Here is a 13,419-nt window from a genome sequence, read left to right as displayed (position 1 = left end):
CCACAATGCATTGCTCTAACAAGGCCCGAAGCAACCACAATGCATTGCTCTAACAAGGCCCGAAGCAACCACAATGCATTGCTCTAACAAGGCCCGAAGCAACCACAATGCATTGCTCTAACAAGGCCCGAAGCAACCACAATGCATTGCTCTAACAAGGCCCGAAGCAACCACAATGCATTGCTCTAACAAGGCCCGAAGCAACCACAATGCATTGCTCTAACAAGGCCCGAAGCAACCACAATGCATTGCTCTAACAAGGCCCGAAGCAACCACAATGCATTGCTCTAACAAGGCCCGAAGCAACCACAATGCATTGCTCTAACAAGGCCCGAAGCAACCACAATGCATTGCTCTAACAAGGCCCGAAGCAACCACAATGCATTGCTCTAACAAGGCCCGAAGCAACCACAATGCATTGCTCTAACAAGGCCCGAAGCAACCACAATGCATTGCTCTAACAAGGCCCGAAGCAACCACAATGCATTGCTCTAACAAGGCCCGAAGCAACCACAATGCATTGCTCTAACAAGGCCCGAAGCAACCACAATGCATTGCTCTAACAAGGCCCGAAGCAACCACAATGCATTGCTCTAACAAGGCCCGAAGCAACCACAATGCATTGCTCTAACAAGGCCCGAAGCAACCACAATGCATTGCTCTAACAAGGCCCGAAGCAACCACAATGCATTGCTCTAACAAGGCCCGAAGCAACCACAATGCATTGCTCTAACAAGGCCCGAAGCAACCACAATGCATTGCTCTAACAAGGCCCGAAGCAACCACAATGCATTGCTCTAACAAGGCCCGAAGCAACCACAATGCATTGCTCTAACAAGGCCCGAAGCAACCACAATGCATTGCTCTAACAAGGCCCGAAGCAACCACAATGCATTGCTCTAACAAGGCCCGAAGCAACCACAATGCATTGCTCTAACAAGGCCCGAAGCAACCACAATGCATTGCTCTAACAAGGCCCGAAGCAACCACAATGCATTGCTCTAACAAGGCCCGAAGCAACCACAATGCATTGCTCTAACAAGGCCCGAAGCAACCACAATGCATTGCTCTAACAAGGCCCGAAGCAACCACAATGCATTGCTCTAACAAGGCCCGAAGCAACCACAATGCATTGCTCTAACAAGGCCCGAAGCAACCACAATGCATTGCTCTAACAAGGCCCGAAGCAACCACAATGCATTGCTCTAACAAGGCCCGAAGCAACCACAATGCATTGCTCTAACAAGGCCCGAAGCAACCACAATGCATTGCTCTAACAAGGCCCGAAGCAACCACAATGCATTGCTCTAACAAGGCCCGAAGCAACCACAATGCATTGCTCTAACAAGGCCCGAAGCAACCACAATGCATTGCTCTAACAAGGCCCGAAGCAACCAGAATGCATTGCTCTAACAAGGCCCGAAGCAACCAGAATGCATTGCTCTAACAAGGCCCGAAGCAACCAGAATGCATTGCTCTAACAAGGCCCGAAGCAACCAGAATGCATTGCTCTAACAAGGCCCGAAGCAACCACAATGCATTGCTCTAACAAGGCCCGAAGCAACCACAATGCATTGCTCTAACAAGGCCCGAAGCAACCAGAATGCATTGCTCTAACAAGGCCCGAAGCAACCAGAATGCATTGCTCTAACAAGGCCCGAAGCAACCAGAATGCATTGCTCTAACAAGGCCCGAAGCAACCAGAATGCATTGCTCTAACAAGGCCCGAAGCAACCAGAATGCATTGCTCTAACAAGGCCCGAAGCAACCAGAATGCATTGCTCTAACAAGGCCCGAAGCAACCAGAATGCATTGCTCTAACAAGGCCCGAAGCAACCAGAATGCATTGCTCTAACAAGGCCCGACCAACCAGAATGCATTGCTCTAACAAGGCCCGACCAACCAGAATGCATTGCTCTAACAAGGCCCGACCAACCAGAATGCATTGCTCTAACAAGGCCCGAAGCAACCAGAATGCATTGCTCTAACAAGTCCTGAAGCAACCAGAACCCATTGCTCTAACAAGTCCTGAAGCAACCAGAACCCATTGCTCTAACAAGTCCTGAAGCAACCAGAATGCATTGCTCTAACAAGGCCTGAAGCAACCAGAATGCATTGCTCTAACAAGGCCCGAAGCAACCAGAACCCATTGCTCTAACAAGGCCCGAAGCAACCAGAATGCATTGCTCTAACAAGGCCCGAAGCAACCAGATCCCATTGCACTAACAAGGCCTGAACAAAGTGATATTGTAAATAAATTATTTCTTACAAGGCCTTCACAAAACCTCTTCTGTTCCTTACTGAACAACTGTTGGTGATTGAGGTCTATAGTGACATGCCAGGTACAGTGGCCAGAACTAAGGAAAGTCCATCATAGCCTGAATACATTACAACCAACAGTAAGACTAAGGCCAGGATTCAAACCAACACAGATTAGCCACACAGTGTGATGCTCATTTATTTTCATGTGTTTGTATCCTGGCCAAAGACACACCTTCCTTTGGACTTTAGGGATGATAGATCAGAGCCTTACGTTTTCATAGAGGGCTTGTAGAGTCTCCAGGTCCACCACAGTATTGTCCAGGTTCAGGATGGCTGGAAGAGACAAAACACAGTTAGTGGTTATTGAGGATGGCTGAAAGGGACAGAAGAGAGAAGACAGATTATGGATATCGAGAATGGCTGGAAGGCACAGAAGAGAGATAGTGGTTATCAAGGATGGCTGGAAGGGACAGAAGACAGATAGTGTTTATCAAGGATGGCTGGAAGGGACAGAAGACAGATAGTGGTTATCAAGGATGGCTGGAAGGGACAGAAGACAGATAGTGGTTATCAAGGATGGCTGGAAGGGACAGAAGACAGTGAGTGGTTATCAAGGATGGCTGGAAGAGACAGAAGACAGTGAGTGGTTAATATAGATACACAGTTGAAGGCGGAAGTTTATATGAACTTAGGTTGTAGTCATTAAAACTCGTTTTTCAACCATTCCACACATTTCTTGTTAACAAACTCTAGTTCTGGCAAGTCGGTTAGGACATCTACTTTGTGCATGACACAAGTAATTTATCCAACAATTGTCTTGGAAAATTCCAGAAAATTATGTCATGGCTTTAGAAGCTTCTGATAGGCTAACTTACATAATTTGAGTCAATTGGAGGTGTACCTGTGGATGTATTTCAAGGCCGACCTTCAAACTCAGTGAATCTTTGCTTGACATCATGGGAAAATCAAAAGAAATTAGTCAAATTACAGACGTCCACAAGTCTGGTTCATCCTTGGGAGCAATATCCAAACGCCAAAAGGTACCATGTTCATCTGTACAAGCAATGGTACGCAAGTATAAACACCATGGGACCACGCAGCCATCATACCGCTCAGGAAGGAGACACGTTTTGTCTCCTAGAGATGAACCTACTTTGGTGCGAAAAGTGCATATCAATCCCAGAACAGCAATGGACCTTGTGAAGATGCTGGAGGAAACGGGTATGAAAGTATCTATATCCACAGTAAAACGAGTCCTATATCGACATAACCTGAAAGGCCGCTCAGCAAGGAAGAAGACACTGCTCTAAAACTGCCATAAAAAAGCCAGACCATGGTTTGCACATGGGGACAAAGATCGTACCTTTTGGAGAAATGTCCTCTGGTCTGATGAAACAAAAATAGAACTGTTTGGCCATAATGACCATTGTTATGTTTGGAGGAAAAAGGGGGATGCTTGCAAGCTGAAGAACACCATGCCAACCGTGAAGCACGGGGGTGGCAGCATCATGTTGTGTGGGTGCTTTGCTGCAGGAGGGACTGGTGCACTTCACACAATAGATGGCATCATGAGGGAGGAAAATGATGTGGATATATTGAAGCAACATCTCAAGACATCAGTCAGAAAGTTAAAGCTTGGTCGCAAATGGGTCTTCCAAATGGACAATGACCCCAAGCATACTTCCAAAGTTGTGGCAAAATGGCTTAAGGACAACAAAGTCAAGGTATTGGAGTGGCCATCACAAAGCCCTGACCTCAATCCTATAGAAAATGTGTGGGTAATACTGAAAAAGTGTGTGCGAGCAAGGAGGCCTACAAACCTGACTCAGTTACACCAGCTCTGTCAGGAGGAATGGGCCAAAATTCACCCAACTTATTGTGGGAAGCTTGTGGAAGGCTACCCGACATGTTTGACCCAAGTTAACCAATTTAAAGGTAATGCTACCAAATACTAATTGAGTGTATGTAAACTTCTGAACCACTGGGAATGTGATGAAAGAAACAAATAATTCTCTACTATTATTCTGACATTTCACATTCTTAAAATAAAGTGGTGATCCTAACTGACCTAAGACAAGGAATTTTTACTAGGATTAAATGTCAGCAATTGTGAAAAACTGAGTTTAAATGTATTTGGCTAATATGTATGTATGTATGTATGTATGTATGTATGTATGTATGTATGTATGTATGTATGTATGTATGTATGTATGTATGTATGTGTGTATGTATGTGTGTGTGTGTGTGTGTGTGTGTATGTGTGTGTGTGTGTGTATGTATGTAGACATCTACACTGAGCGTACAAAACCTGAGGAACACTTTCCTAATATTGAGTTGCACCCCCTCAGAACCACCTCGATTCGTCGGGTCACGGACTCTACAAGGTGTCGAAAGCGTTCCACAGGGATGCTGGACCATGTTGACTCCAATGCTTCCCACAGTTGTGTCAAGTTGGCTGGATGTCCTTTGGGTGGTGGACCGTTCTTGATACACACAGGAAACTGTTGAGCATGAAAAACCCAGCAGCGTTGCAGTTCTTGACACAAACCGGTGCGCCTGGCACCTACTACCATACCTCATTCAAAGGCACTTAAATCTTTGTCTTGCCCATTCACCCTCTGACCACTGGTCATAAGGTTAAAGACTGAAGGCTGGTGGGGGCTGGTAATGAGGGAGGGGGGGACACTTTGACCTTACTACAGCCCTCGTCTGACAGGAGAGATGAGGTCAAAACAAGTGTTGGAGCCAACAAGACTTAAAATGCTCCTGCATATCTCTGCAAGGCCGAGGCGCCGTGACGCAAGACGCCAAGAAGACGCCAGAGCGGCGAGATCAGGTGCAGGCTGGGAGCTGACACCCTGAGAGCTGTGAGAACTTGGAGGGGGGGGGGGGGGGTCATTCCTGACACGGCCTGGACACAGGGGAGCACGGCTCTGCTCATAATCCAACAGCTGAATTAATCCCAACTCCACAACCTTGAAACGGGGTCAAACCCACCGTGGTGCAAAGCTCACAGCTTTAGAGCAGATTTGAGCATTTCTTTCCTTTTCCCCAATTCCCACAGAGTTCAGCACCACCCACAGGCGTCTAAAAGGTCCCCCCCCTCCCCCCCCCTCCCCCCAAGCCTGACACCACTAAGAAGCTTAATGGGGGTGTGAAGAGGCTAGGGGGGGGGGGGGGGGCAATTAACTACATTTGGCTGCATGGCAAAAATCACTCCTCCACATCGGGACTGGCTGTCACAAGGAGAGACTGGCTGTCTGCTCGGCTAACTAGCACCTCTGACACCAATTCAGCTCAACCGCCTTTTAAAAGGAGGGGAAATTATCAGGCCAATTTTCCAGACAACCTTTTGAAGGAAAATCTATTATCTTAATATATACTGTAAGTGTCTCCGACCACCAACGATAATAAAACTCAAACAAGGTACATAATATCCTCTTCATTAGATCTATGTAGATGAGAACTTGTTCTCAACTGGCATACATGGTTAAATACAGGTGAAATAAAACATTTAACATGTAGACAAAATATAGTTTAATAAAATGCTGTTAACTGTCCAGTCAGTGTCTACTAGACCTATCCTCAGTCGTCTCTGAACAGCAGTAGTCTCTAGTCAGTCTCTAGTCTCTAGCAGTAGTCTCTAGTATACCTATCCTCAGCCCTCTCTGAACAGCAGTAGTCTCTACTAGACCTATCCTCAGCCCTCTCTGAGCAGCAGTAGTCTCTAGTCAGTCTCTACTAGACCTATCCTCAGCCCTCTCTGAACAGCAGTAGTCTCTAGTCAGTGTCTACTAGACCTATCCTCAGCCCTCTCTGAGCAGCAGTAGTCTCTAGTAGACCTATCCTCAGCCCTCTCTGAACAGCAGTAGTCTCTAGTCAGTGTCTAGTAGACCTATCCTCAGCCCTCTCTGAACAGCAGTAGTCTCTAGTAGACCTATCCTCAGCCCTCTCTGAGCAGCAGTCTCTACTAGACCTATCCTCAGCCCTCTCTGAGCAGCAGTAGTGTCTAGTCAGTGTCTACTAGACCTATCCTCAGCCCTCTCTGAACAGCAGTAGTCTCTAGTAGACCTATCCCCAGCCCTCTCTGAGCAGTCCTGTGATTCAACTCTACTCCAAACAAACAGCAGTTTAAGTCCACTGACTTGTTGCAGCCTCTTGTCGGTCATTCCTTTGTTGTTAGCTTTATCAGAGTGCCTGTGGATTGACACAGCCTTTGGTAACACTAAGCGAGAGAGAGCGAGAGCGAGAGCGAGAGAGACAGAGGAGGACACTACCCTTGCTAGCTCTCCTTGCTAGCTCAACTTGTGTCGGTCTAGTCTAGAGGGGGAATATTTGTCTACCAACATATAATCAGCGGCGCAACACTCCACAAAAACGGCATGATGAAAGAAACACGACCTCAAATCTGTCAGATAAAAGACTGTTTAAATTCCTCACGTCGACTTTTAGTCTGGGCTAGAACGGATCTGGCGCCTCACACTGTAATCCTTTAGAAAGTAAATATTTGAACACAAACAGAGGTGAAGTGGTTGAATGTTTAATCCTCAGATATAGTATTACATTGAAGCGTTTAGGTACAGTGAGTGTATCCAGTAGTAAAACGATAGAGAACGCCTCGCCTCCTTGCTACTACACGGTGCCTGTTTGAATTAAACGGCCAGACGTTAAGGGACAGGAAGTCAACACAGGACAGATTGGCTGCTTCACAAAATAGCACCCTATTCCCCGTTTGGTGCACTACACTCAACCAGAGCCCTGGTCAAAAGTAGTGCACTATATAGGGAATATTCTCTTAAATGCTTTCTACCTGAGAATACTTAGACAACAGTCCAAGATGAAGGGCCGGTCCATCACACTAGAGGAGGAATCAACGGTCCTCCTCTCCACACCCCGTCCGTGGAGAGGATGAAGGTGGGGGGTGGAGAAGAGGACGGGGGGTGGAGAGGATGGGGGGGGGAGAGGATGGGGGGGTGGAGAAGAGGATGGGGGTGGGGGTGGAGAGGATGGGGGGGTGGAGAGGAGGATGGAGAGGAAGATGGGGGGTGGAGAGGAGGATGGGGGGTGGAGAGGAGGATGGGGGGGCGGAGAGGAGGATGGAGAGGGGGGCGGAGAGGAGGATGGAGAGGGGGATGGGGGGTGGAGAGGAGGGTGGAGAGGAGGATGGAGAGGAGGATGGGGTGGTAGAGAGGAGGATGGGGGGGTGGAGAGGAGATTCCTGCTGTTTATTTAGCTCTGCTTAACAATCAGGGCTTATTGGGAGGAATGTTGCTGTATATTTTATGCTGGTGCCAAAATAATTTGTAGTGCATTTCAATCTAATCAATGTGTTTATACGTTCTGTACGTCTCAGACACACGGTCTGGTTCCTGGAGATGTGGCTCAGAGGGATTATTCTGATCATTTCCTTTCTAAATAAAAAAGTTAAATAAATACATTGAAATTCCTTCCCAACCACACACTGACAGTCTGTTGGCCGTCCATCTGACTGTTCGTTTTGGTACGGTGCTGAAGACAAAAGATTATAATAGGCTAGGCTAAATAAAACAAATTATTTTGAACAACAAATGGGAAGACAGAGAAAATCATTTTTCAACAATAGACAGGAATTCGATCTTGTACCTATTGAGGTGTGATGGCAAATCCCCCTCCGTAACCTGCTGAGCTGACGTTCAGGCGCTATAAACTGGGAGAGATCTAACTCAATGAGTCAGTAAGGTGTTATAGTGGAGGTCGATGTTTGAAAGCAACTTGGCGTCAAAGAAAGAACTGGCACCACAGAGAAATCATTAAGATCTCGCATTACACGACCGTCTGAAAAACCACATCAAAATACAAATGGACGTCATTGATCACGTGATAATGTTACTTTGAAACTGTAATTTCAAACAAACAACCTAGAATTAAACAAAAAAGCATGTACAAAAAGGGTACGACAGGTAGCCTAGTGGTTAGAGCGTTGGACTAGTAACCACCACTAGAATATCTCTGTTCCGAGACCGACTCAACGTGCAGTAAGATGTCTAACCACCACTAGAATATCTCTACTAGAATATCTCTACTAGAATATCTCTACTAGAATATCTCTGTTCTGAGACTGACTCAACGTGCAGTAAGATGTCTAACCACCACTAGAATATCTCTGTTCTGAGACTGACTCAACGTGCAGTAAGATGTCTAAACACCACTAGAATATCTCTGTTCTGAGACTGACTCAACGTGCAGTAAGATGTCTAACCACCACTAGAATATCTCTGTTCTGAGACTGACTCAACGTGCAGTAAGATGTCTAACCACCACTAGAATATCTCTGTTCTGAGACTGACTCAACGTGCAGTAAGATGTCTAAACACCACTAGAATATCTCTGTTCTGAGACTGACTCAACGTGCAGTAAGATGTCTAACCACCACTAGAATATCTCTGTTCTGAGACTGACTCAACGTGCAGTAAGATGTCTAACCACCACTAGAATATCTCTGTTCTGAGACCGACTCAACGTGCAGTAAGATGTCTAAACACCACTAGAATATCGCTGTTTTTAAAATGCTGCATTTCACTTCACATCGACTCACAAAAGAAAATTACATGTTGAAGTAAACGTAACTTTAAAGTAAAAAAAACATTTGGTGTGTTTTCTGAGACACGGTTGGGTAGGGAGGGAATTGTTTCCATTCTTACTGGTTAAGTTCCATCAAAACATTTAAATATTGGACTCATTAGGGGACTTCTGTTGATTTGACGTTTACATTCCACCTCAAAACACACAGAACAAAAAGAGACATTCATATTCCCATCTCTACAGAGGACAGAGGACGGGGACATTCATATTCCCATCTCTACAGAGGACAGAGGACGGGGACATTCATATTCCCATCTCTACAGAGGACGGGGACATTCATATTCCCATCTCTACAGAGAACGGGGACATTCATATTCCCATCTCTACAGAGAACGGGGACATTCATATTCCCATCTCTACAGAGAACGGGGACATTCATATTCCCATCTCTACAGAGAACGGGGACATTCATATTCCCATCTCTACAGAGAACGGGGACATTCATATTCCCATCTCTACAGAGGACGGGGACATTTGAGACGCAGGCAGGACTGTAATTTGGTTCAGTATTCCTGAGAAAAGTCCCCTTCTCACAAGGGAAAACAAACATATTTCATTGTAAATTACAGATCTTCTGTCTGGTTTTGTCTGTCGCTATATATAATTCATAATGTGGGAAGAAAGGCATTGATCAGCATTTTGTTGTTGTTCGCGGCAGATCAGAGAAGTTGGAAAAACTTCAGAGACGTTCTTCCTTTTTTAGGAATGTGGTGGTAACCAACATAAACACTGTTCTGGATTCAGATAATGGACAGAGAATAGAAAGGGGCTCATTGATCTCTTCCTTGCGGCCAACGTGATCACAGAAGGTGTGTGTGTGACAAGATGACACCATCAGACACCCCGTTTCTAACTCCTGGACAAAGTAGCAGTATTTTTGGGGGGTTATTTCTTACATTATTCGCTCAGAACGTCTCTAGTATTATTAACCAATATCCGATAAAAACTTTGGGATATTAGCTCGGCGGTCACACCAGACATTTGAGCAGAAATTCGACTTCCCTGACCTGGATCCTTTGTTTGAACATCCCGAGTATGTATTCATCCAGGGGGATTCGTTTAAACATCGAGACAGCTGTATTCATCCAGGTATTGAAGTACGTAGTAGCAGCTATCACCACATCAGTTTATAATGCTGTAGCATGTAGGAGCCATCACCACATCAGTTTATAACGCTGTAGCATGTAGGAGCCATCACCACATCAGTTTATAATGCTGTAGGAGCCATCACCACATCAGTTTATAATGCTGTAGGATGTAGTAGCTATCACCACATCAGTTTATAATGCTGTAGGAGCCATCACCACATCCGTTTATAATGCTGTAGGAGCCATCACCACATCAGTTTATAATGCTGTAGCATGTAGGATCCATCACCACATCAGTTTATAATGCTGTAGCATGTAGGAGCCATCACCACATCAGTTTATAACGCTGTAGCATGTATGAACCATCACTACATCAGTTTATAATGCTGTAGGAGCCATCACCACATCAGTTTATAACGCTGTAGCATGTAGGAGCTATCACCACATCAGTTTATAATGCTGTAGCATGTAGGAGCCATCACCACATCAGTTTATAATGATGTAGGAGCCATCACCACATCAGTTAATAACGCTGTAGCATGTAGGAGCTATCACCACATCAGTTAATAACGCTGTAGCATGTAGGAGCTATCACCACATCAGTTTATAACGCTGTAGTATGTAGGAGCCATCACCACATCAGTTAATAACGCTGTAGCATGTAGGAGCTATCACCACATCAGTTTATAACGCTGTAGTATGTAGGAGCCATCACCACATCAGTTTATAACGCTGTAGGATGTAGGAGCCATCACCACATCAGTTTATAACGCTGTAGGATGTAGGAGCCATCACCACATCAGTTTATAATGCTGTAGGAGCCATCACCACATCAGTTTATAATGCTGTAGGAGCCATCACCACATCAGTTTATAATGCTGTAGGAGCCATCACCACATCAGTTTATAATGCTGTAGGAGCCATCACCACATCAGTTTATAATGCTGTAGGAGCCATCACCACATCAGTTTATAATGCTGTAGGAGCCATCACCACATCAGTTTATAATGCTGTAGGAGCCATCACCACATCAGTTTATAATGCTGTAGGAGCCATCACCACATCAGTTTATAATGCTGTAGGAGCCATCACCACATCAGTTTATAATGCTGTAGGAGCCATCACCACATCAGTTTATAATGCTGTAGGAGCCATCACCACATCAGTGTATAATGCTGTAGGAGCCATCACCACATCAGTTTATAATGCTGTAGGAGCCATCACCACATCAGTTTATAATGCTGTAGCATGTAGGAACCATCACCACATCAGTTTATAATGCTGTAGGAGCCATCACTACATCAGTTTATAACGCTGTAGGATGTAGGAGCCATCACCACATCAGTTTATAATGCTGTAGGATGTAGGAGCCATCACCACATCAGTTTATAATGCTGTAGCATGTAGCAGCCATCACTATATCACGAGACAACAGGGCACGAGGACAGAAAGGAAATGAGGTCACTGCTTCCAGAAAGGCAGGGGAATGTTGACTTCAAAACACGTCTGCTTCTAAACAATGACAGAAACCCAAACCACCAACAACTATAAGGTCAGTAACCAACCAACAACTAAAAGGTCAGTAACCAACCAACAACTAAAAGGTCAGTAACCAACCAACAACTAAAAGGTCAGTAACCAACCAACAACTAAAAGGTCAGTAACCAACCAACAACTAAAAGGTCAGTAACCAACCAACAACTAAAAGGTTAGTAACCAACCAACAACTAAAAGGTTAGTAACCAACCAACAACTAAAAGGTTAGTAACCAACCAACAACTAAAAGGTTAGTAACCAACCAACAACTAAAAGGTTAGTAACCAACCAACAACTAAAAGGTTAGTAACCAACCAACAACTAAAAGGTTAGTAACCAACCAACAACTAAAAGGTTAGTAACCAACCAACAACTAAAAGGTTAGTAACCAACCAACAACTAAAAGGTTAGTAACCAACCAACAACTAAAAGGTTAGTAACCAACCAACAACTAAAAGGTTAGTAACCAACCAACAACTAAAAGGTTAGTAACCAACCAACAACTAAAAGGTTAGTAACCAACCAACAACTAAAAGGTTAGTAACCAACCAACAACTAAAAGGTTAGTAACCAGCCAACAACTAAAAGGTTAGTAACCAGCCAACAACTAAAAGGTTAGTAACCAGCCAACAACTAAAAGGTTAGTAAACAACCAACAACTAAAAGGTTAGTAAACAACCAACAACTAAAAGGTTAGTAACCAACCAACGACTAAAAGGTTAGTAACCAACCAACGACTAAAAGGTTAGTAACCAACCAACGACTAAAAGGTTAGTAACCAACCAACGACTAAAAGGTTAGTAACCAACCAACGACTAAAAGGTTAGTAAACAACCAACGACTAAAAGGTTAGTAAACAACCAACGACTAAAAGGTTAGTAAACAACCAACAACTAAAAGGTTAGTAACCAACCAACAACTAAAAGGTTAGTAACCAACCAACAACTAAAAGGTTAGTAACCAACCAACAACTAAAAGGTTAGTAAACAACCAACAACTAAAAGGTTAGTAAACAACCAACAACTAAAAGGTCAGTAACCAACCAACAACTAAAAGGTTAGTAACCAACCAACAACTAAAAGGCGGGTAAACAACCAACAACTAAAAGGCGGGTAAACAACCAACAACTAAAAGGTTAGTAACCAACCAACAACTAAAAGGTCAGTAACCAACCTACAACTAAAAGGTTAGTAACCAACCAACAACTAAAAGGTTAGTAACCAACCAACAACTAAAAGGTTAGTAACCAACCAACAACTAAAAGGTTAGTAACCAACCAACAACTAAAAGGTTAGTAACCAACCAACAACTAAAAGGTTAGTAACCAACCAACAACTAAAAGGTTAGTAACCAACCAACAACTAAAAGGTCAGTAACCAACCAACAACTAAAAGGTCAGTAACCAACCAACAACTAAAAGGTCAGTAACCAACAACTAAAAGGTTAGTAACCAACCAACAACCAACAACTAAAAGGCGGGTAAACAACCAACAACTAAAAGGTTAGTAACCAACCAACAACTAAAAGGCGGGTAAACAACCAACAACTAAAAGGTTAGTAAACAACCAACAACTATAAGGTTAGTAACCAACCAACAACTAAAAGGTTAGTAACCAACCAACAACTATAAGGTCAGTAAACAACCAACAACTAAAAGGTTAGTAAACAACCAACAACTAAAAGGTTAGTAAACAACCAACAACTAAAAGGTTAGTAAACAACCAACAACTAAAAGGTTAGTAAACAACCAACAACTAAAAGGTCAGTAACCAACCAACAACTAAAAGGTCAGTAACCAACCAACAACTAAAAGGTCAGTAACCAACCAACAACTAAAAGGCGGGTAAACAACCAACAACTAAAAGGCGGGTAAACAACCAACAACTAAAAGGCGGGTAAACAACCAACAACT

At 44.0% G+C, this 13,419-nt stretch overlaps 1 protein-coding gene across 1 annotated transcript in view; it reads right to left on the bottom strand.

Moving 5' to 3' along the window:
* Nucleotides 1-13,419, bottom strand: part of LOC139571658 (formin-2-like) — a 165,766-nt gene that overhangs the window by 63,302 nt on the left and 89,045 nt on the right. The window contains exon 9 of the mRNA XM_071394732.1: nucleotides 2,534-2,595. Within this exon, the coding sequence (XP_071250833.1) occupies nucleotides 2,534-2,595 (62 nt within the window). The remainder of the gene's footprint in view (nucleotides 1-2,533; nucleotides 2,596-13,419) is intronic.

The sequence above is a fragment of the Salvelinus alpinus genome, chromosome 3 (genome assembly GCF_045679555.1).
Source record: "Salvelinus alpinus chromosome 3, SLU_Salpinus.1, whole genome shotgun sequence".
NCBI lineage: Eukaryota > Metazoa > Chordata > Actinopteri > Salmoniformes > Salmonidae > Salvelinus > Salvelinus alpinus.
This window is presented reverse-complemented; position numbering and strand designations above follow the sequence as displayed.